The sequence below is a fragment of the Pristiophorus japonicus genome, unplaced genomic scaffold (genome assembly GCF_044704955.1).
Source record: "Pristiophorus japonicus isolate sPriJap1 unplaced genomic scaffold, sPriJap1.hap1 HAP1_SCAFFOLD_1421, whole genome shotgun sequence".
In the NCBI taxonomy this organism is placed as follows: domain Eukaryota; kingdom Metazoa; phylum Chordata; class Chondrichthyes; family Pristiophoridae; genus Pristiophorus; species Pristiophorus japonicus.
Window position 1 is genome coordinate 36,097 of NW_027251094.1, and position 24,103 is coordinate 60,199.

At 55.5% G+C, this 24,103-nt stretch overlaps 1 protein-coding gene across 1 annotated transcript in view; it reads right to left on the minus strand.

Moving 5' to 3' along the window:
• The window catches only part of LOC139242655 (disco-interacting protein 2 homolog B-A-like), a gene marked incomplete at its 5' end in the record, with an annotated part of 38,066 nt that overhangs the window by 6,640 nt on the left and 7,323 nt on the right, over positions 1-24,103 (minus strand). The window contains 9 exons of the mRNA XM_070870458.1: positions 2,416-2,490; positions 3,934-3,991; positions 7,404-7,465; positions 8,180-8,350; positions 8,527-8,695; positions 11,683-11,813; positions 14,081-14,190; positions 18,161-18,272; positions 23,754-23,875. Coding sequence (XP_070726559.1) covers positions 2,416-2,490; positions 3,934-3,991; positions 7,404-7,465; positions 8,180-8,350; positions 8,527-8,695; positions 11,683-11,813; positions 14,081-14,190; positions 18,161-18,272; positions 23,754-23,875 — 1,010 coding nt within the window. The remainder of the gene's footprint in view (positions 1-2,415; positions 2,491-3,933; positions 3,992-7,403; positions 7,466-8,179; positions 8,351-8,526; positions 8,696-11,682; positions 11,814-14,080; positions 14,191-18,160; positions 18,273-23,753; positions 23,876-24,103) is intronic.

The window sequence follows — 24,103 nt, forward strand, 5'->3', positions numbered from 1 at the left end:
TCTGTACCCTCTCCAGTGCAACATCCTGGTAAATCTCCTCTGTACCCTCTCCAGTGCAACATCCTGGTAAATCTCCTCTGTACCCGCTCCAGTGCAATCATATCCTTCCTGTAATGTGGTGACCAGAACTGCACGCAGTACTCCAGCTGTGGCCTAACGAGTGTTTTATACAGTTCAAGCATAACCCTCCCTGCTCTTGTATTCCATGCCTCGGCCAATAAAGGCAAGTATTCCGTGTTCCTGCTTAACCACCTTATCCACCTGGCCTGCTACCTTCAGGGATCTGTGGACCTGCACTCCCAGGTCCCTCCGTTCCTCTACACTTCTCAGTGTCCGACCATTTAATGTGTATTCCCTCGCCTTGTTAGCCCCTCCCCAGATACATCACCTCACACTTCTCCGGATTAAACTCCATTTGCCACTGCTCTGCCCACCTGACCAGTTCATTGACTTAAGAACATCAGAAATAGGATCAGGAGTGGGCCATTCGGCCCCTCGAGCCTGCTCAGCCATTTAATACGACCATGGCTGATCCGATCATGGACTCAGCTCCACTTCCCCGCCCGCTCCCCATAACCCTTCACTCCCTTATCGCTCAAAAGTCTGTCTATCTCCACCTTAAATATATTCAATGTCCCAGCCTCCACAGCTCTCTGGGGCAGAGAATTCCACAGATTTACAACCCTCTGAGAGAAGAAATTCCTCCTCATCTCAGTTTTAAATGGGCGGCCCCTTATTCTAAGACCATGCCCCCTAGTTCTAGTCTCCCCCATCAGTGGGAACATCCTCTCTGCATCCACCTTGTCGAGCCCCCTCATAATCTGATACGTTTCCATAAGATCACCTCTCATTCTTCTGAACTCCAATGAGTAGAGCCCAACCTCCTCAACCTTTCCTCATAAGTCAACCCCCTCATCCCCGGAATCAACCGAGTGAACCTTCTCTGAACTGCCTCCAAAGCAAGTATATCCTTTCGTAAATACGGAGAGCAAAACTGCACGCAGTACTCCAGGTGTGGCCTCACCAATACCCTGTATAACTGTAGTTTTCATCTTCATTAATCAACCCCACGGCTGATTTTAGCCTCATCTGCAAACTTCTTAAATCATACCCCCTACATTCAAGTCGAGATCATTGATGTATACGACAAAAAGCCAGGGGACCCAGCACTGAGCCCTGCGGAACCCCACTGGGTACATCCTTCCAGTCACAAACACACCCAACGACCATTACTCCGTTGCTTCCTGCCTCTGAGCTAATTTTGGATCCAACTTGCCACTTAGCCCTGGATCCCATGGGCACGCTGTACAGGACAGGGAGCAGGAGCAGGAACCCACCCCCATTTTCCCCCACAACACGCCCAGCCTAAGATAGAGAGGTTCTGTTGTAGACTCAATCTGCGTCTGCCTTGTTCCTGTGTGTGGGGGGCTCAGGGCCTCAAATTGGCCCATTGGGAACTTAAGGAGGGTGGGGGGGGGAAGGGAAGGTTCCCCCATTATCCCCTTCAGAACCCACCCCCATCTGGCTCAGAGACACGGACCATGTACAGTAGACACCTCGAGTCGCTGGATACCACCAACGCTGTCTCCGCAAGATCCTGCAAATCCCCCGGGAGGACAGACGCACCAACGTTAGCGTCCTCGACCAGGCCCAACATCCCCAGCATCGAAGCACTGACCACACTCGACCAGCTCCGCTGGGCAGGGCCACATTGTCCGCATGGTTCCCCCCCAGACACGAGACTCCCCAAAGCGAGCGCTCTACTCGGAACTCCTTCACGGGCAAACGGGCCAAAGGTGGGCAGAGGAAACGTTACAAGGGACCACCCTCAAAGCCCTCCCTGATAAAGTGCAACATCCCCACCGACACCTGGGAGTCCCCGGGCCCAAAGACCAGTCCGCCCTAAGTGGAGGGAGTGCATCCGGGAGGACGCTGAGCACCTCGAGTCTCGTCGCCGAGAGCGTGCAGAAACCAAGCGCAGGCAGCGGAAGGAGCGTGCGGCAAACCAGTCCCACCCTCCCCTTCCCTCAACGTCTGTCTGTCCCACCCTCCCCTTCCCTCAACGTCTGTCTGTCCCACCCTCCCCTTCCCTCAACCACTGTCTGTCCCACCCTCCCCTTCCCTCAACGTCTGTCTGTCCCACCCTCCCCTTCCCTCAACGTCTGTCTGTCCCACCCTCCCCTTCCCTCAACGTCTGTCTGTCCCACCCTCCCCTTCCCTCAACGTCTATCTGTCCCACCTGTGACAGGGACTGTGGTTCCTATATTGGACTGTTCAGTCACCTCAGGACTCGTGTTTAGAGTGGAGGCAAGTCTTCCTCGATTCCGAGGGGCTGCCGATGATGACCCACACACCACACACACACACACGGTGGTTCCGACGGTGTACTGGGAATCGGACTCACTGCTCACTCACCTCTCCCAGGTGGGCATCTCCCAGGGGGCCCCGGGTCTCGGGGTTCACGATAATCACCCGCACTCCAGGTAACATCTGCACAGAAACACAGAGAGTGAGTGAGAGAGTGAGAGAGTGAGAGAGTGAGAGAGTGAGAGAGTGAGAGAGTGAGAGAGTGAGAGAGTGAGAGACAGAGAGAGACAGAGTGAGACAGAGTGAGACAGAGTGAGAGAGTGGGAGTGAGAGCGATAGAGCGATAGAGTGAGAGAGTGAGACAGTGAGAGACAGTGAGAGACAGTGAGAGACAGTGAGAGACAGTGAGAGACAGTGAGAGACAGTGAGAGACAGTGAGAGAGTGAGAGAGTGAGAGAGTGAGAGAGTGAGAGAGTGAGAGAGTGAGAGAGTGAGAGAGTGAGAGACAGTGAGAGAGTGAGAGAGTGAGAGAGTGAGAGAGTGAGAGACAGTGAGAGACAGTGAGAGAGTGAGAGAGTGAGAGAGTGAGAGAGTGAGAGAGTGAAAGAGTGAAAGAGTGAGAGAGTGAAAGAGTGAGAGACAGTGAGAGAGTGAGAGAGTGAGAGAGTGAGAGACAGTGAGAGACAGTGAGAGACAGTGAGAGACAGTGAGAGACAGTGAGAGACAGTGAGAGACAGTGAGAGACAGTGAGTGAGTGAGAGAGTGAGTGAGTGAGAGACAGAGAGCGAGAGAGTGAGTGAGAGAGAGAGAGAGACAGAGAGCAATAGAGTGAGAGTGAGAGAGTGAGAGAGTGAGAGAGTGAGAGAGTGTGAGAGTGTGAGAGAGTGAGAGAGTGAGAGACAGTGAGAGACAGTGAGAGACAGTGAGAGACAGAGAGAGACAGAGAGAGACAGAGAGAGACAGAGAGAGACAGAGAGACAGTGAGAGAGAGTGAGAGAGTGAGAGAGAGAGAGAGTGAGTGAGTGAGAGACAGAGAGCGAGAGAGAGAGCGAGAGCGAGAGCGAGAGCGAGAGAGACAGAGACAGAGAGCAATAGAGTGAGAGTGTGTGAGAGTGAGAGAGTGAGAGAGTGAGTGAGAGAGTGAGAGAGTGAGATGGTGAGAGTGAGAGAGTGAGAGAGTGAGAGAGTGAGAGAGTGAGAGAGTGAGAGAGTGAGAGAGTGAGAGAGTGAGAGAGTGAGAGAGTGAGAGAGTGAGTGAGAGAGTGAGAGAGTGAGAGAGTGAGAGAGAGAGAGTGAGAGAGAGAGAGACAGAGACAGAGAGCAATAGAGTGAGAGAGTGAGAGACAGAGAGCGAGAGACAGAGAGCGAGAGACAGAGAGCGAGAGACAGAGAGCGAGAGAGCGAGTGAGAGAGCGAGAGAGAGAGAGAGAGAGAGAGAGAGAGTGAGAGATAGTGAGAGAGAGACAGAGAGCGAGAGAGAGAGAGAGAGAGAGAGAGCGAGAGAGCGAGAGAGAGAGAGAGAGAGAGAGTGAGTGAGAGACAGAGAGCGAGAGAGCGAGTGAGAGAGCGAGAGAGAGAGAGAGCGAGAGAGAGAGAGAGACAGAGAGAGAGGGAGGGGTCACTCACCTTGCCCGACTCTATCAGTGGCAGACTCTGGGGGGCTCCTCGCTCCACCAGCCTGACCCTGCGAGATAACACAGCTCCATCAGTCTCCGTCCCGACAAATCCGCACCCCAACCTCCCCCAAACCTCCGCCCACAGAGCGAAGACTGTCCGGGGCTCGGTGTCTTACATACCCAGGCAAACCCCGAGCTGTGCAGTACTGAGGGAGTGCCGCACTGTCGGAGGGGCAGTACTGAGGGAGCCCCGCACTGTCGGAGGGGCAGTACTGAGGGAGTGCCGCACTGTCGGAGGGGCAGTACTGAGGGAGCCCCGCACTGTCGGAGGGGCAGTACTGAGGGAGCGCCGCACTGTCGGAGGGGCAGTACTGAGGGAGCGCCGCACTGTCGGAGGGGCAGTACTGAGGGAGCGCCGCACTGTCGGAGGGGAAGTACTGAGGGAGTGCCGCACTGTCGGAGGGGCAGTACTGAGGGAGCCCCGCACTGTCGGAGGGGCAGTACTGAGGGAGCGCCGCACTGTCGGAGGGGCGGTACTGAGGGAGTGCTGCACTGTCGGAGGGGCAGTACTGAGGGAGTGCTGCACTGTCGGAGGGGCGGTACTGAGGGAGTGCTGCACTGTCGGAGGGGCGGTACTGAGGGAGTGCTGCACTGTCGGAGGGGCAGTACTGAGGGAGTGCCGCACTGTCGGAGGGGCAGTACTGAGGGAGTGCCGCACTGTCAGAGGGGTAGTACTGAGGGAGCCCCGCACTGTCGGAGGGGCAGTACTGAGGGAGTGCCGCACTGTCAGAGGGGTAGTACTGAGGGAGCCCCGCACTGTCGGAGGGGCAGTACTGAGGGAGCGCCGCACTGTCGGAGGGGCAGTACTGAGAGAGTGCCGCACTGTCGGAGGGGCAGTACTGAGGGAGTGCCGCACTATCAGAGGGGCAGTACTGAGGGAGTGCTGCACTGTCGGAGGGGCAGTACTGAGGGAGTGCCGCACTGTCGGAGGGGCAGTACTGAGGGAGTGCCGCATTGTCAGAGGGGCAGTACTGAGGGAGCCCCGCACTGTCGGAGGGGCGGTACTGAGGGAGCGCCGCACTGTCGGAGGGGCAGTACTGAGGGAGTGCCGCACTGTCGGAGGGGCAGTACTGAGGGAGCGCCGCACTGTCGGAGGGGCAGTACTGAGGGAGTGCCGCACTGTCGGAGGGGCAGTACTGAGAGAGCGCCGCACTGTCGGAGGGGCAGTACTGAGGGAGCGACTGTCGGAGGGGCAGTACTGAGGGAGCGCCGCACTGTCGGAGGGGCAGTACTGAGGGAGCGCCGCACTGTCGGAGGGGCAGTACTGAGGGAGTGCCGCACTGTCGGAGGGACAGTACTGAGGGAGTGCACTTTACTCTGGTTAGACCATAGAAACATAGAAAATAGGTGCAGGAGTAGGCCATTCGGCCCTTCGAGCCTGCACCACCATTCAATAAGATCATGGCTGATCATTCCCTCAGTACCCCATTCCTGCTTTCTCTCCATACCCCTTGATCCCTTTAGCCGTAAGGGCCACATCTAACTCCCTTTTGAATATATTTAGTGAACTGGTCCCAACAACTTTCTGTGGTAGAGAATTCCACAGGTTCACCACTCTCTGGGTGAAGAAGTTTCTCCTCATCTGGGTCCTAAATGGCTTACCCCTTATCCTTAGACTGTGACCCCTGGTTCTGGACTTCCCCAACATCGGGAACATTCTTCCTGCATCTAACCTGTCCAGTCCCGTCAGAATTTTATACGTTTCTATGAGATCCCCTCTCATTCTTCTAAATTCCAGTGAATATAAGCCCAGTTGATCCAGTCTTTCTTCATATGTCAGTCCCGCCATCCCGGGAATCAGTCTGGTGAACCTTCGCTGCACTCCCTCAATAGCAAGAATGTCCTTCCTCAGATTAGGAGAACAAAACTGAACACAATATTCCAGGTGTGGCCTCACCAAGGCCCTGTACAACTGCAGTAAGACCTCCCTGCTCCTATACTCAAATCCTCTCGCTATGAAGGCCAACATACCATTTGCTTTCTTCACCACCTGCTGTACCTGCATGGCAACCTTCAATGACTGATGAACCATGACACCCAGGTCTCGTTGCACCTCCCCTTTTCCTAATTTGTCACCATTCAGATAATATTCTGCCTTCCTGTTTTTGCCCCCAAAGTGGATAACCTCACATTTAGCCACATTATACTGCATCTGCCATGTATTTGCCCCACTCACCTAACCTGTCCAAGTCACCCTGCAGCCTCTTAGCATCCCCCTCACAGCTCACACTGCCACCCAGCTTAGTGTCATCTGCAAACTTGGAGATACTACATTTAATCTCCTCATCTAAATCATTAATGTACAATGTAAACAGCTGGGGCCCCAGCACAGAACCTTGCGGTACCCCACTAGTCACTGCCTGCCATTCTGAAAAGTCCCCATTTACTGCTACTTTTTGCTTCCTGTCTGCCAACCAGTTCTCAATCCATGTCAGCACACTGCCCCCAATCCCATGTGCTTTAACTTTGCACATTAATCTCTTGTGTGGGACCTTGTCGAAAGCCTTCTGAAAGTCCAAATACACCACAACAACTGGTTCTCCCTTGTCCACTCTACTGGAAACATCCTCAAAATTCCAGAAGATTTATCAAGCATGATTTCCCTTTCACAAATCCATGCTGACTTGGACCTATCATGTCACCTCTTTCCAAATGCGCTGCTATGACATCCTTAATAATTGATTCCATCATTTTACCCAGTACTGAGGTCAGGCTGACCGGTCTATAATTCCCTGCTTTCTCTCTCCCTCCTTTTATAAAAAGTGGGGTTACATTGGCAACATTGGCATTAGAATAAAGGGCTGCCCATTTAACGTATCAGATTATGAGGGGGCTCGACAAGGTGGATGCAGAGAGGATGTTCCCACTGATGGGGGAGACTAGAACTAGGGGGCATGGTCTTAGAATAAGGGGCCGCCCATTTAAAACTGAGATGAGGAGGAATTTCTTCTCTCAGAGGGTTGTAAATCTGTGGAATTCTCTGCCCCAGAGAGCTGTGGAGGCTGGGACATTGAATATATTTAAGGTGGAGATAGACAGATTTTTGAGCGATAAGGGAGTGAAGGGTTATGGGGAGCGGGCGGGGAAGTGGAGCTGAGTCCATGATCGGATCAGCCATGGTCGTATTAAATGGCGGAGCAGGCTCGAGGGGCCGAATGGCCCACTCCTGCTCCTGTTTCTGATGAAACTCTTGCTCATGTTTTAAGGGGGTCAGCTGGAGAATTAGATGAGGGAGAGAGGAAGAGAAGAATACGGCGATGGGGTGAGATGGAGAGTGGGTAGGAGGAGTTTGGCATGGAGCATACACACCGACACGGAGCATTGGGGCTCAGTGGCCTCTTGCTGTGCTGTGAATATGACGCGAGAGAGAGAGAGAGAGACTGCCTGCATCGTGCTCTCAATTCCGCGGCGCGCGCCTACCTGTCGTGGCGAAGAGCCTTCAAGTCAACGTAGACCGTGGTTGGGTCAGGACCAGAGATTCCCTGAAAGGAAAGTGATGGGCGTTACCGCTCCGGACTGTGACCCTTCCCGCGGGAAGGAGCGAGGTCGCTAACGGCCTTCGCGGGGGAGAGAGAGCTGACCCCCAGGTACACCCAGCGCGGGGGTCAAGTCTCGCCAAATCTCACTCCCGCCCGCCTCACGTTTCTCCGGCCACTCCTCCTCCCCCACCTACAGTTACAATGGTAATTTCCTATGTAAACACGTCACGCTGCAGTTGCACCCTCCCTACCAGCTGGTGGCGCTGTATTTGCTGCTCCCGCAGTGACCGATCACCTGCGCTGACCGATCGCACTGACCCTTCCTACTGGCTCCGTCCCACTGACCCCCCCCATCCACATGAAACGGTTACAATGGAAATTTCCTATGTAAACGTGTCACGCTACAGTTACACCCTCCCTACCAGCTGGTGGCGCTGTATTTGCTCCTCCCGCAGTGACCGATCACCTGCGCTGACCGATCGTACTGACCCCTCCCACTGACTCCATCCCACTGATCCCCCCCCCATCTGTCCACACCAACAGTTACAATGGAAATTTCCTATGTAAACACGTCACGCTGCAATTACACCCTCCCCACCAGCTGGTGGCGCTGTTTTTGTTCCTCCCACAGTGACCGATCGCCCTGACCGATCCCACTGACACACCCCTCCCACTAACCAACTGGCCCCTCCCCACCGACCGGCCCCTCCCACTGACCTGTAAACAGATGGCGATGTTGACCCTCGAGCCGAAGGTTGTGCTGACTGCCCGGGGCGAGAGGCCGAGGTCCTTGAAGAGTTTGGAGAAGGACTGGGTCAGCGAGATCCTTGCCCGCTCCTCCGCCACCACCACACACGTCCGCACGCAGGACAGGTTCACCCCCCGAGCCTGGACATGGTCAGAGACACGGCGTTAGTGTGTAACCGGGAGAGAGTGAGCGACTGACCAAGGGAGGGGGAGGATGGAGAGGGAGGGGGGGAGGGGGAGGTGAGGGAGGGGGGGAGGGGGGAGGTGAGGGAGGGGACGATGTTCCGGGACGGGGTCCCGCGCCCCGAGCCTCTTACCTTGAGCCCGTCGGTCTGCGTGCCGAGACCCTTGGTGCACATCTCCATCACGGAGTAGGAGCAGAAAGTGTCGCGTATCTTGTACTGACTGACGGCCGACAGCCAGATTGGGAGGTTGGTCTCCAGCTCGACGGGAGGGATCAGGACTGACTGATGACCCGAGTACACCCTGCGTGTGAGAGACAAGAGTCACGGTCAGCCCAGCCTCCTACGTCCATCGCCCCATCACTGGGACCGCATATACACCCTCTGTAACATCGTCCTTCTCCGCCCCATCATTGGGACTGTGTATACACCCTCTGTAACATCGTCCGTCTCCGCCCCATCACTGGGACTGTGTATACACCCTCTGTAACATCGTCCATCTACGCCCCATCACTGGGACCGTGTATACACCTTCTGTAACATCGTCCGTCTATGCCCCATCACTGGGATCGAGTATACACCCTCTGTAACATCGTCCATCTACATCCCATCACTGGGACCGCGTATACACCCTCTGTAACATCATTCGTCTACGCCCCATCACTGGGACCGCATATACACCCTCTTTAACATCGTCCGTCTACGCCCCATCACCGGGAGTGTGTATACACCCTCTGTAACATCGTCCATCTACGCCCCATCACTGGGACTGTGTAGACACCCTCTGTAACATCGTCCGTCTACGCCCCATCACTGGGACCGCGTATACACCCTCTGTAACATCGTCCATCTACGCCCCATCACTGGGACCGCGTATATACCCTCTGTAACATCATTCGTCTACGCCCCATCACTGGGACCGCATATACACCCTCTTTAACATCGTCCGTCTACGCCCCATCACCGGGAGTGTGTATACACCCTCTGTAACATCGTCCATCTACACCCCATCACTGGGACTGTGTATACACCCTCCGTAACATCGTCCGTCTACGTCCCATCACTGGGACCGCGTATACACCCTCTGTAACATCGTCCATCTACGCCCCATCACTGGGACCGCGTATATACCCTCTGTAACATCATTCGTCTACGCCCCATCACTGGGACCGCATATACACCCTCTTTAACATCGTCCGTCTACGCCCCATCACCGGGAGTGTGTATACACCCTCTGTAACATCGTCCATCTACGCCCCATCACTGGGACTGTGTAGACACCCTCTGTAACATCGTCCGTCTACGTCCCATCACTGGGACCGCGTATACACCCTCTGTAACATCGTCCATCTACGCCCCATCACTGGGACCGCGTATACACCCTCTGTAACATCGTTCGTCTACGCCCCATCACTGGGACCGCGTATACACCCTCTGTAACATCGTCCGTCTACGCCCCATCACTGGGACTGTGTATACACCCTCTGTAACATCGTCCATCTACACCCCATCACTGGGACTGTGTATACACCCTCCGTAACATTGTCCGTCTACACCTCATCACTGGGACCGTGTATACACCCTCTGTAACATCGTCCATCTACGCCCCATCACTGGGACTGTGTATACACCCTCTGTAACATCATTCGTCTACGCCCCATCACTGGGACCGCATATACACCCTCTTTAACATCGTCCGTCTACGCCCCATCACCGGGAGTGTGTATACACCCTCTGTAACATCGTCCATCTACGCCCCATCACTGGGACTGTGTAGACACCCTCTGTAACATCGTCCGTCTACGTCCCATCACTGGGACCGCGTATACACCCTCTGTAACATCGTCCATCTATGCCCCATCACTGGGACCGCGTATACACCCTCTGTAACATCGTTCGTCTACGCCCCATCACTGGGACCGCGTATACACCCTCCGTAACATCGTCCGTCTCCGCCCCATCACTGGGACTGTGTATACACCCTCTGTAACATCGTCCGTCTACGCCCCATCACTGGGACTGTGTATACACCCTCTGTAACATCGTCCATCTACGCCCCATCACTGGGACTGTGTATACACCCTCCGTAACATTGTCCGTCTACGCCCCATCACTGGGACCGTGTATACACCCTCTGTAACATCGTCCATCTACGTCCCATCACTGGGACCGTGTATACACCCTCTGTAACATCGTCCATCTACGCCCCATCACTGGGACCGTGTATACATCCTCTGTAACATCGTCCATCGCCGCCCCATCACTGGGGGTGTGTATACACCCTCTGTAACATCGTTCGTCTACGCCCCATCACTGGGACCGCATATACACCCTCTGTAACATCGTCCATCTACGCCCCATCTCTGGGATTGTGTAGACACCCTCTGTAACATCGTCCGTCTACGTCCCATCACTGGGACCGCGTATACACCCTCCGTAACATCGTCCGTCTACGCGCCATCACTGGGACCGTGTATACACCCTCCGTAACATCGTCCATCTACGCCCCATCACTGGGACCGTGTATACACCCTCCGTAACATCGTCCGTCTACGCCCCATCACTGGGACCGTGTATACACCCTCCGTAACATCGTCCATCTACGCCCCATCACTGGGACCGTGTATACACCCTCCGTAACATCGTCCGTCTACGCCCCATCACTGGGACCGTGTATACACCCTCCGTAACATCGTCCGTCTACGCCCCATCACTGGGACTGTGTACACACCCTCTGTAACATCGTCCGTCTGCGCCCCATCACTGGGACTGTGTATACACCCTCCGTAACATCGTTCATCTACGCCCCATTACTGGGACCATGTATACACCCTCCGTAACATCGCCCGTCTGCGCCCCATCACTGGGACTGTGTATACTCCCTCTGTAACATCGCCCGTCTGCGCCCCATCACTGGGACTGCGTTTACACCCTCCGTAACATCGTCCGTCTACAACCCATCACTGGGACCGTGTATACACTCTCTGTATTCACAATTCTCTGGGTGAAGAAGTTTCTCCGCATCTCGGTCCTAAATGGCTTACCCCTTATCCTTAGACTGTGTGACCCCTGGTTCTGGACTTCCCCAACATCGGGAACATTCTTCCTGCATCTAACCTGTCCAGTCCCGACAGAATTTTAAACGTTTCTATGAGGTCCCCTCTCATTCTTCTGAACTCCAGTGAAAACAAGCCCAGTTGATCCAGTCTTTCTTGATAGGTCAATCCCGCCATCCCGGGAATCAGTCTGGTAGGGGTAGGTGTGTGGTGGGGGGGGGGGCGATGAACTTACCCACAGAGACACCACAGAGCAAAACCCAGGCCACAGTAAGGATCGAGACAGATCGCGATTTGCCGTGAAGAGTAGAGCTCGCACTGCAGTTTGATCGCACGGCACAGAGCACTGACGGCTGTGTGGGAGACCTGCGGGAGAGAGAGAGAGAGAGAGGGAGAGAGAGTATAGAGCGGGGAGGTGGGGAGAGAGTCGGGACATTCAATAACGCCCCCCCCGCCACGATCGTGACCTCGAACCACTGTGATCGCTGCACACATACTCTTCATCATAGACACTCCCTCGGGATGGAGGAAGACTTGCCTCCACTCTAAACACGAGTCCTGAGGTGGCTGAACAGTCCAATACGGGAACCACAGTCCCTGTCACAGGTGGGACAGATAGACGTTGAGGGAAGGGGAGGGTGGGACAGACAGACGTTGAGGGAAGGGGAGGGTGGGACAGACAGACGTTGAGGGAAGGGGAGGGTGGGACTGGTTTGCCGCACGCTCCTTCCGCTGCCTGCGCTTGGTTTCTGCACGCTCTCGGCGACGAGACTCGAGGTGCTCAGCGCCCTCCCGGATGCACTCCCTCCACTTAGGGCGGACTGGTCTTTGGGCCCAGGGACTCCCAGGTGTCGGTGGGGATGTTGCACGTTATCAGGGAGGGCTTTGAGGGTGCAACAACAGCGGGGTCACAAAGGGGCAAAATGTATCCCCCGCATTTTTGGGAGTCGAAGGGAAATTGAGGGATCGGGCGGGAAAAGTGGAGCTGAGTCCATGATCGGATCAGCCATGGTCGTATTAAATGGCGGAGCAGGCTCGAGGGGCCGAATGGCCCACTCCTGCTCCTGTTTCTGATGTTCTTAAGGCGATGAACTGGTCAGGTGGGCAGAGCAGTGGCAAATGGAGTTTAATTCGGAGAAGTGTGAGGTGATGTATCTGGGGAGGGGCTAACAAGGCGAGGGAATACACATTAAATGGTCGGACACCGAGAGGTGTAGAGGAACAGAGGGACCTGGGAGTGCAGGTCCACAGATCCCTGAAGGTAGCAGGCCAGGTGGATAAGGTGGTTAAGCAGACATACGGAATACTTGCCTTTATTGGCCGAGGCATGGAATACAAGAGCAGGGAGGGTTATGCTTGAACTGTATAAAACACTGGTTAGGCCACAGCTGGAGTACTGCGTGCAGTTCTGGTCACCGCATTACAGGAAGGATGTGATTGCACTGGAGAGGGTACAGAGGAGATTTACCAGGATGTTACACTGGAGAGGGTAGAGGAGGTTTACCAGGATGTTGCACTGGAGAGGGTACAGAGGAGATTTACCAGGATGTTGCACTAGAGAGGGTACAGAGGAGATTTACCAGGATGTTGCACTAGAGAGGGTACAGAGAAGATTTACCAGGATGTTGCACTGGAGAGGGTGCAGAGGAGATTTACCAGGATGTTGCACTGGAGAGGGTACAGAGGGGATTTACCAGGATGTTGCACTGGAGAGGGTGCAGAGGAGATTTACCAGGATGTTGCACTGGAGAGGGTGCAGAGGAGATTTACCAGGATGTTGCACTGGAGAGGGTACAGAGGAGATTTACCAGGATGTTGCACTGGAGAGGGTACAGAGGAGATTTACCAGGATGTTGCACTGGAGAGGGTACAGATGAGATTTACCAGGATGTTGCACTGGAGAGGGTACAGAGGAGATTTACCAGGATGTTGCACTGGAGAGGGTGCAGAGGAGATTTACCAGAATGTTGCACTGGAGAGGGTACAGAGGAGATTTACCAGGATGTTGCACTAGAAAGGGTACAGAGGAGATTTACCAGGATCTTACACTGGAGAGGGTACAGAGGAGATTTACCAGGATGTTACACTAGAGAGGGTACAGAGGTGATTTACCAGGATGTTGCCTGGAGAGGGTACAGAGGAGATTTACCAGGATGTTGCCGGGACTGGAGAATTTTGCCGATGAGGAAAGATTGGATAGACTGGGTCTGTTTTCTGTGGAACAGAGGAGGCTGAGGGGAGACCTGATTGAGGTGTATAAAATGATGAGGGGCCTGGATAGAGTGGATAGGACGGACCTGTTTCCCTTGGCAGAGGGGTCAACAACCAGGGGCACAGATTGAAAGTAATTGGGGGGAGGTTTAGAGGGGGTTTGAGGGGAAATGTCTTCACCCAGAGGGTGGTGGGGGTCTGGGGGGGAACTCACTGCCTGAAAGGGGGGTAGAGGCAGAAACCCTCACCACATTTGGACGTGCGCTTGAAGTCCCGTAACCTGCAGGGCTACGGAGCGAGAGCGGGAAAGTGGGATTAGGCCGGGATAGCTCTTGGTCGGCCGGAGCGAGGCGGACACGATGGGGATCGAAATGGACTCCGTCCGTGCTGTAAATTTCTGCGATTCTACAATTCTCTGGTACCTTGACCCCGGTCAGCATGCCGGTGGTTGAAACACTGAAGTCCAGATAGGCCAACATCTCGGGAGTGGGCGGCTTGTAGACAGTGGACAGTCGTTTCCTGGGGAGGTCATCTGGAAGCCGGAGCAAGAGCAGGGTTAGAACATGGTGGAACCAAGAGATTGCGGACAAATATATCCCCCCCCTCCCCCGCCAACCTCCGGGATACAGAACACAAGAACGAGGAGCAGGAGTAGGCTATTCGGCCCTTCGAGCCTGCACCACCATTCAATATGATCATGGCTGATCATTCCCTCAGTACCACATTCCTGCTTTCTCTCCATACCCCTTGATCCTTTTAGCCGTAAGAGCCACATCTAACTCCCTTTTGAATATATCTAACGAACTGGCCTCAACAACTTTCTGTGGTAGAGAATTCCACAGGTTCACCACTCTCTGGGTGAAGAAGTTTCTCCTCATCTCGGTCCTAAATGGCTTACCCCTTATCCTTAGACTGTGTGACCCCTGGTTCTGGACTTCCCCAACATCGGGAACATTCTTCCTGCATCTAACCTGTCCAATCCCGTCAGAATTTTATATGTTTCTATGAGATCCCCTCTCATTTTCTAAATTCCAGTGAATATAAGCCCAGTCGATCCAGTCTTTCTTCATATGTCAGTCCTGCCATCCCGGGAATCAGTCTGGTGAACCTTCGCTGCACTCCCTCAATAGCAAGAATGGCCTTCCTCAGATTAGGAGACCAAAACTGAACACAATATTCCAGGTGTGGCCTCACCAAGGCCCTGTACAACTGCAGTAAGACCTCCCTGCTCCTATACTCAAATCCTCTCGCTATGAAGGCCAACATGCCATTTGCCTTCTTCACCGCCTGCTGTACCTGCATGCCAACTTTCAATGACTGATGTACCATGACACCCAGGTCTCGTTGCACCTCCCCTTTTCCTAATCTGTCACCATTCAGATAATATTCTGCCTTCCTGTTTTTGCCCCCAAAGTGGATAACCTCACATTTATCCACATTATACTGCATCTGCCATGCATTTGCCCACTCACCTAACCTGTCCAAGTCACCCTGCAGCCTCTTAGCGTCCCCCTCACAGCTCACACCGCCACCCAGCTTAGTGTCATCTGCAAACTTGGAGATACTACATTCAATTCCTTCATCTAAATCATTAATGTATATTGTAAATAGCTGGGGTCCCAGCACTGAGCCCTGCGGTACCCCACTAGTCACTGCCTGCCATTCTGAAAAGGACCCGTTTAACCCGACTCTCTGCTTCCTGTCTGCCAACCAGTTCTCTATCCACGTCAGTACATTACCCCCAATACCATGTGCTTTGATTTTGCACACCGAGGTGATTCCTGAGACGTGGGGGTTTTCTTTAAAACATAGAAATTTACAGCACAGAAGGAGGTCATTCCGGCCCATCGTGTCCCCACCGGCCGACACAGAGACACACGACCCTCGGTCAGCAGCCCTGAAGGTTACATATAAACCCACGAACAATGACGGAAAGGCAAAGAGCACCCAGCCCGACCAGTCCGCCTCACACAACTGCGACACCCCTTATACTGAAACATTCTACACTCCACCCCAACCGAAGCCATGTGATCTCCTGGGAGAGGGAAAAACCCGATAAATACCCAGGCCCATTTAGGGAGAGAAAAATCCGGGACAATTCCTCTCCGACCCGTCCAGGCGATCGACACTAGTCCAGGAGATCCCCCTGGCCGTATTCGATTCCCTAAAGTAGTTACCATTAGTACTGTGGAGGCTGGGGCATTGAATATATTTAAGGCGGAGATAGACAGATTTTTGAGCGATAAGGCAGTGAAGGGTTATGGGGAGCGGGCGGGGAAGTGGAGCTGAGTCCATGATCGGATCAGCCATGGTCGTATTAAATGGCGGAGCAGGCTCGAGGGGCCCAATGGCCCACTCCTGCTCCGAATTGTTGTGTTCCTAAATCCACTTCCCTGCACTAATCCCATAATCCGTTGATTCCATTAATACCCAAAAATCCATCGATCCCAGCCTTGGATATACCCAACGACTGAGCTCTCTGGGGCAGAGAGTTCCCCTAGACCCCAAAAATCCTATCGATCCCAGCCTTGGATAGACCCAACGACTGAGCCCTCTGGGGCAGAGAGTTCCCCTAGACCCCAAAAATCTATCGATCCCAGCCTTGGATATACCCAACGACTGAGCTCTCTGGGGCAGAGAGTTCCCCTAGACCCCAAAAATCCTATCGATCCCAGCCTTGGATAGACCCAACGACTGAGACCTCTGGGGCAGAGAGTTCCAGAGACTCACCCCCCTCCGAGTGAAGAAATTCCTCCTCATCTCGGTCCTAAATGGCCGCCCCCTTATCCCGAGACTGTGTGACCCCTGGTTCTACGCTCCCCACAGCCCGGGGGGGAAACACCCTTCCTGCATCTACCCTGTCAGAACTGTGCGTGTTTCAATCAGATCATCTCTCAGCCTTCTAAACTCCGGAGAATATCGGCCTCGTCCGCTCATCGGACAATCCCCCCATCCCAGGAATCAGTCTGGTGAACCTTCGCTGCACTCCCTCAATGGCAAGTATATCCTTCCTTGGGTAAGGAGACTAAAACTGTGCACAATACTCCAGGTGTGGTCCCACCAGGGGCTTATATAATGGCAGGACCTCTTCACTCTGACACACGATTCCTCCTGTAATAAAGGCCAACGTACCCTTTGCTTTCCTCATTACTTGCTGTGGCTGTACGTTAACTTTCTGTGGTTTGTGTACAAGGACACACAGGTCCCTCTGAACACCAACATTCCCCAATCGCTCAGCGTTTAAACAATACTCTCGGCCTTTCTATTCCCCCGACCTGTGATGGACAACGAGACAGTTGTCCTCATTATATTCCATTTGCCAAATTCTTTCCCACTCACTGAGCCTGCCTGTATCCCCGTGAAGCCGCTTGACATTCTCCTTACAACGTGTATCCCATCGAGCTTTGTATCATCAGCAAACTTGGATAAATCACACTCGGTCCCCCTCATCCAAATCGTTGATTATAGATCGCGAATAGATGGGGCCCCCAGCACTCGCACCTCGGAGTCAGAAGGTTGTGGGTTCATGTCTCACTCCAGGGACGTGACCACGTTCAAACAAAAATCTAGGCTGACACGACCAGTGCAGTACTGAGGGAGCCCCGCACTGTCGGAGGGGCAGTACTGAGGGAGTGCCGCACTGTCGGAGGGGCAGTACTGAGGGAGCGCCGCACTGTCGGAGGGGCGGTACTGAGGGAGCGCCGCACTGTCGGAGGGGCAGTACTGAGGGAGCCCCGCACTGTCGGAGGGGCAGTACTGAGGGAGCCCCGCACTGTCGGAGGGGCAGTACTGAGGGAGTGCCGCACTGTCGGAGGGGCAGTACTGAGGGAGCGCCGCACTGTCAGAGGGGCAGTACTGAGGGAGCCCCGCACTGTCGGAGGGGCAGTACTGAGGGAGTGCCGCACTGTCGGAGGGGCAGTACTGAGGGAGCCCCGCACTGTCGGAGGGGCAGTACTGAGGGAGCGCCGCACTGTCGGAGGGGCAGTACTGAGGGAGTGCCGCACTGTCGGAGGGGCAGTACTGGGGGAGCGCCGCACTGTCGGAGGGGCAGTACTGAGGGAGCCCCGCACTGTCGGAGGGGCAGTACTGAGGGAGTGCCGCACTGTCGGAGGGGCAGTACTGAGGGAGCCCCGCACTGTCGGAGGGGCAGTACTGAGGGAGTGCCACACTGTCGGAGGGACATCTCTCAGGTGGATGTAAAAGATCCCGGGGCCACTATTTGGAAGAAGAGCAGGGGGAGTTCTCCCCGGTGTCCTGGGGCCAATATTTATCCCTCGACCAACATCACTAAAACAGATGATCCGGGTCATTATCACATCGCTGTGTGTGGGAGCTTGCTGTGCGCTAATTGAGCTGCCGTGTTTCCCACAATACAACAGTGACCACACTCCCAAATGGGATTTCATTGGCTGTGAGGCACAGCGAGACGACCCGTGGTCTTGTGAAAGGCGCTATATAAAGGCAAGCCTTTCTCCGATAGATGCCTCAATGCTGGGCCTTACCCGTGTCGATAATCGTGGGCCAGCTACGCACATCCACCGCACTCGAGGCTTCCTTCGATCGCAAGAGCTTGGCCATGATCTGTGTGGTCAAGATACACACCGCCTTACTGACCTGCGAGAGAGAGAAACACTTCAAACGTCAATCCACTTCACTTTGCCCAATTTTGTTCCTCCAATTTTCATTCTCAGCCCCTCAAATATCAGCCCTTTCTCCAACACAACACGCCGCTTTTCATCAAACCTGTTTCCCCCAGCATCACTGCCTCAGCTCTTCAGCTGCGGAAGCCCTCGTCCTTGCCCCCGTTACCTCCAGACTTGACTATTCCAACGCGCTGCGCTCCTGGCCGGCCTCCCACATTCTACCCGACGTAAACTAGAGGTGATCCAAAACTCAGCTGTTCACCCCGTGTCCTAACTCACACCCAGTCCCGCTCACCCATCACCCCCTGTGCTCACTGACCCCGTGTCCTAACTCGCACCCAGTCCCACTCACCCATCACCCCCTGTGCTCACTGACCCCATGTCCTAACTCGCACCCAGTCCCACTCACCCATCACCCCCTGTGCTCACTGACCCCGTGTCCTAACTCACACCCAGTCCCACTCACCCATCACCCCCTGTGCTCACTGCCCCCGTGTCCTAACTCACACCCAGTCCCACTCACCCATCACCCCCTGTGCTCACTGCCCCCGTGTCCTAACTCACACCCAGTCCCACTCACCCATCACCCCCTGTGCTCACTGCCCCAACTCACACCCAGTCCCACTCACCCATCACCCCCTGTGCTCACTGCCCCGTGTCCTAACTCACACCCAGTCCCACTCACCCATCACCCCCTGTGCTCACTGACCCCGTGTCCTAACTCGCACCGAGTCCCGCTCACCCATCACCCCCTGTGCTCACTGCCCCCGTGTCCTAACTCACACCCAGTCCCACTCACCCATCACCCCCTGTGCTCACTGCCCCAACTCACACCCAGTCCCACTCACCCATCACCCCCTGTGCTCACTGCCCCCGTGTCCTAACTCACACCGAGTCCCACTCACCCATCACCCCCTGTGCTCACTGCCCCCGTGTCCTAACTCACACCGAGTCCCGCTCACCCATCACCCCCTGTGCTCACTGCCCCCGTGTCCTAACTCTCACCCAGTCCCACTCACCCATCACCCCCTGTGCTCACTGACCCCGTGTCCTAACTCGCACCAAGTCCCGCTCACCCATCACCCCCTGTGCTCACTGACCCCGTGTCCTAACTCACACCCAGTCCCACTCACCCATCACCCCCTGTGCTCACTGCCCCCGTGTCCTAACTCGCACCGAGTCCCACTCACCCATCATCCCCTGTGCTCACTGCCCCCGTGTCCTAACTCACACCGAGTCCCGCTCACCCATCACCCCCTGTGCTCACTGACCCCGTGTCCTAACTCGCACCCAGTCCCACTCACCCATCACCCCCTTTGCTCACTGCCCCGTGTCCTAACTCGCACCGAGTCCCACTCACCCATCACCCCCTGTGCTCACTGACCCCGTGTCCTAACTCGCACCCAGTCCCACTCACCCATCACCCCCTTTGCTCACTGCCCCGTGTCCTAACTCACACCCAGTCCCACTCACCCATCGCCCCCTGTGCTCACTGACCCCGTGTCCTAACTCGCACCCAGTCCCGCTCACCCATCACCCCCTGTGCTCACTGACCCCGTGTCCTAACTCGCACCCAGTCCCACTCACCCATCACCCCCTGTGCTCACTGACCCCGTGTCCTAACTCGCACCGAGTCCCGCTCACCCATCACCCCCTGTGCTCACTGACCTACATTGGCTTGATTTCAAAATTCTCATCTTTGTTTACAAATCCCTCCAGCCCCCTACACCCCTCCCTATCTCTGTAACCCCCTCCAGCCCCTACACCCCTCCCTATCTCTGTAACCTCCTCCAGCCCTACACCCCTCCCTATCTCTGTAACCCCCTCCAGCCCCTACACCCCTCCCTATCTCTGTAACCTCCTCCAGCCCCTACACCCTCCCTATCTCTGTAACCTCCTCCAACCCCTACACCCCTCCCTATCTCTGTAACCCCCTCCAGCCCCTCCCTATCTCTGTAACCCCCTCCAGCCCCTACACCCCTCCCTATCTCTGTAACCTCCTCCAGCCCTACACTCCTCCCTATCTCCATAACCCCCTCCAGCCCCTACACCCCTCCCTATCTCTGTAACCCCCTCCAGCCCCTACACCTCTCCCTATCTCTGTAACCCCCTCCAGCCCCTACACCCCTCCCTATCTCTGCAACCTCCTCCAGCCCTACACTCCTCCCCATCTCTATAACCCCCTCCAGCCCCTACTCCCCTCCCTATCTCTGTAACCCCCTCCAGCCCCTACACCTCTCCCTATCTCTGTAACTCCCTCCAGCCCCTACACCCCTCCCTATCTCTGTAACCTCCTCCAGCCCCTACACCCCTCCCTATCTCTGTAACCTCCTCCAGCCCCTACACCGCTCCCTATCTCTGTAACCTCCTCCAGCCCCTACAACCCACCCTATCTCTGTAACCTCCAGCCCCCTACACCCCTCCCTATCTCTGTAACCTCCTCCAGCTCCTACACCCCTCCCTATCTCTGTAACCTCCAGCCCCTACACCCCTCCCTATCTCTGTAACCTCCAGCCCCTACACCCCTCCCTATCTCTGTAACCCCCTCCAGCCCCACAACCCCCCGAGATCTCTGCACTCCTCTAATTCTGCCCCTCCTGACCATCCCTGATTATAATCGCTCCACCATCGGTGGCCGTGCCTTCTGTTGCCTGGGCCCCAAGCTCTGGAACTCCCTCCCTAAACCTCTCCGCCTCTCTCTCTCCTCCTTCAAGACGCTCCTTAAAACCCACCTCTGTGACCCAGCTTCTGGTCACCTGCGCTAATTTCTCCTTATGTGGCTCGGGGTCAAATTATTGTCTCGTAACATTCCTGCGCAATGCCTTGGGAATTTTCACTGCGTGAAAGGCGCGATATAAATATAAGTTGTTGTTTGTGATAGCATTAATCTTCATCATCAGAGGCAGTCCCCTCGGAATCGAGGAAGACTTGCTTCCACTCTAAACACGAGTCCTGAGGTGGCTGAACAGCCCAATACGGGGAACCACAGTCCCTGTCACAGGTGGGACAGATAGACGTTGAGGGAAGGGGAGGGTGGGACAGATAGACGTTGAGGGAAGGGGAGGGTGGGACAGATAGACGTTGAGGGAAGGGGAGGGTGGGACAGACAGACAGTGGTTGAGGGAAGGGGAGGGTGGGACTGGTTTGCCGCACGCTCCTTCCGCTGCCTGCGCTTGGTTTCTGCACGCTCTCGGCGACGAGACTCGAGGTGCTCAGCGCCCTCCCGGATGCACTCCCTCCACTTAGGGCGGACTGGTCTTTGGGCCGGGGACTCCCAGGTGTCGGTGGGGATGTTGCACTTTATCAGGGAGGGCTTTGAGGGTGGTCCCTTGTAACGTTTCCTCTGCCCACCTTTGGCCCGTTTGCCCGTGAAGGAGTTCCGAGTAGAGCGCTCGCTTTGGGGAGTCTCGTGTCTGGGGGAACCATGCGGACAATGTGGCCCTGCCCAGCGGAGCTGGTCGAGTGTGGTCAGTGCTTCGATGCTGGGGATGTCGGGCCTGGTCGAGGACGCTAACGTTGGTGCGTCTGTCCTCCCGGGGGATTTGTCGGATCTTGCGGAGACAGCGTTGGTGGTATTTCTCCAGCGACTTGAGGTGTCTGCTGTACATGGTCCGTGTCTCTGGGCCATACAGGAGGGCGGGTATCACTACAGCCCTGTAGACCATGAGCTGGGGGTGAGATACCTACTGTACACGGTCCGTGTCTCTGAGCCATACAGGAGGGCGGGTATCACTACAGCCCTGTAGACCATGAGCTGGGGGTGAGGTACCTACTGTACACGGTCCATGTCTCTGAGCCACACAGGAGGGCGGGTATCACTACAGCCCTGTAGACCATGAGCTGGGGGTGAGATACCTACTGTACATGGTCCGTGTCTCTGAGCCATACAGGAGGGCGGGTATCACTACAGCCCTGTAGACCATGAGCTGGGGGTGAGATACCTACTGTACATGGTCCGTGTCTCTGAGCCACACAGCAGGGCGGGTATCACTACAGCCCTGTAGACCATGAGCTGGGGGTGAGGTACCTACTGTACATGGTCCGTGTCTCTAGGCCATACAGGATGGTGGGTATCACTACAGCCCTGTAGACCATGAGCTGGGGGTGAGATACCTACTGTACACGGTCCATGTCTCTGAGCCATACAGGAGGGCGGGTATCACTACAGCCCTGTAGACCATGAGCTGGGGGTGAGATACCTACTGTACACGGTCCGTGTCTCTGGGCCATACAGGAGGGCGGGTATCACTACAGCCCTGTAGACCATGAGCTGGGGGTGAGATACCTACTGTACATGGTCCGTGTCTCTGAGCCATACAGGAGGGCGGGTATCACTACAGCCCTGTAGACCATGAGCTGGGGGTGAGATACCTACTGTACATGGTCCATGTCTCTGAGCCATACAGGAGGGCGGGTATCACTACAGCCCTGTAGACCATGAGCTGGGGGTGAGATACCTACTGTACATGGTCCATGTCTCTGAGCCACACAGGAGGGCGGGTATCACTACAGCCTTGTAGACCATGAGCTGGGGGTGAGATACCTACTGTACATGGTCCATGTCTCTGGGCCATACAGGAGGGCGGGTATCACTACAGCCCTGTAGACCATGAGCTGGGAGTGAGGTACCTACTGTACACGGTCCGTGTCTCTGAGCCATACAGGAGGGCGGGTATCACTACAGCCCTGTAGACCATGAGCTGGGGGTGAGATACCTACTGTACACGGTCCATGTCTCTGAGCCACACAGGAGGGCGGGTATCACTACAGCCCTGTAGACCATGAGCTGGGGGTGAGATACCTACTGTACATGGTCCGTGTCTCTGAGCCATACAGGAGGGCGGGTATCACTACAGCCCTGTAGACCATGAGCTGGGGGTGAGGTACCTACTGTACATGGTCCGTGTCTCTGGGCCATACAGGAGGGTGGGTATCACTACAGCCCTGTAGACCATGAGCTGGGGGTGAGATACCTACTGTACACGGTCCGTGTCTCTGAGCCATACAGGAGGGCGGGTATCACTACAGCCCTGTAGACCATGAGCTGGGGGTGAGATACCTACTGTACACGGTCCGTGTCTCTGAGCCATACAGGAGGGCGGGTATCACTACAGCCCTGTAGACCATGAGCTGGGGGTGAGATACCTACTGTACATGGTCCGTGTCTCTGAGCCATACAGGAGGGCGGGTATCACTACAGCCCTGTAGACCATGAGCTCGCTGGTGGATTTGAGGGTCTGGTCTTCAAACACTCTTATCCTCAGGCGACCGAAGGCTGCACTGGAGGTGGTGTTGGATCTCGTCGCCAATGTCTGCCCTTGTTGATAAGAGGCTCCCGAGGTTTGGGAAAAGGTCCACGTTGTGTAGGGCCGGGCAAACACTCTTGCAATAAAGGCCAACATAGCATTCGCACTGGTGAAGGTACAATGCACATGGGAGGGCCAGTCCTTACCTCGACGATCATCTTGACGGTGGGTAGTGTGGCGGACAGGTTCTGGGGGTGAGGGGGTCGGACAGTAACTGGAACACACCCAGCGTACAGACAGCCGTAGAACGCAGCGATCAGCTCAATTCCTGTGGGGAGAAAACGGGAGGGAAAGGCAGAGTTCACAACACGGATACCCATCATCAGTACCCGCCCCGAAATCCCCCAGTACCCCAACCCCCCACCCCCCCCAGTACCCCAACTCCCCCACCCGCTCCCCCCCCCCCAGTACCCCAACTCCCCCATCCGCTGCCTCCCCCAGTACCCCAACCCCCCACCCGCTGCCCCCCCCAGTACCCCAACTCCCCCACCCGCTG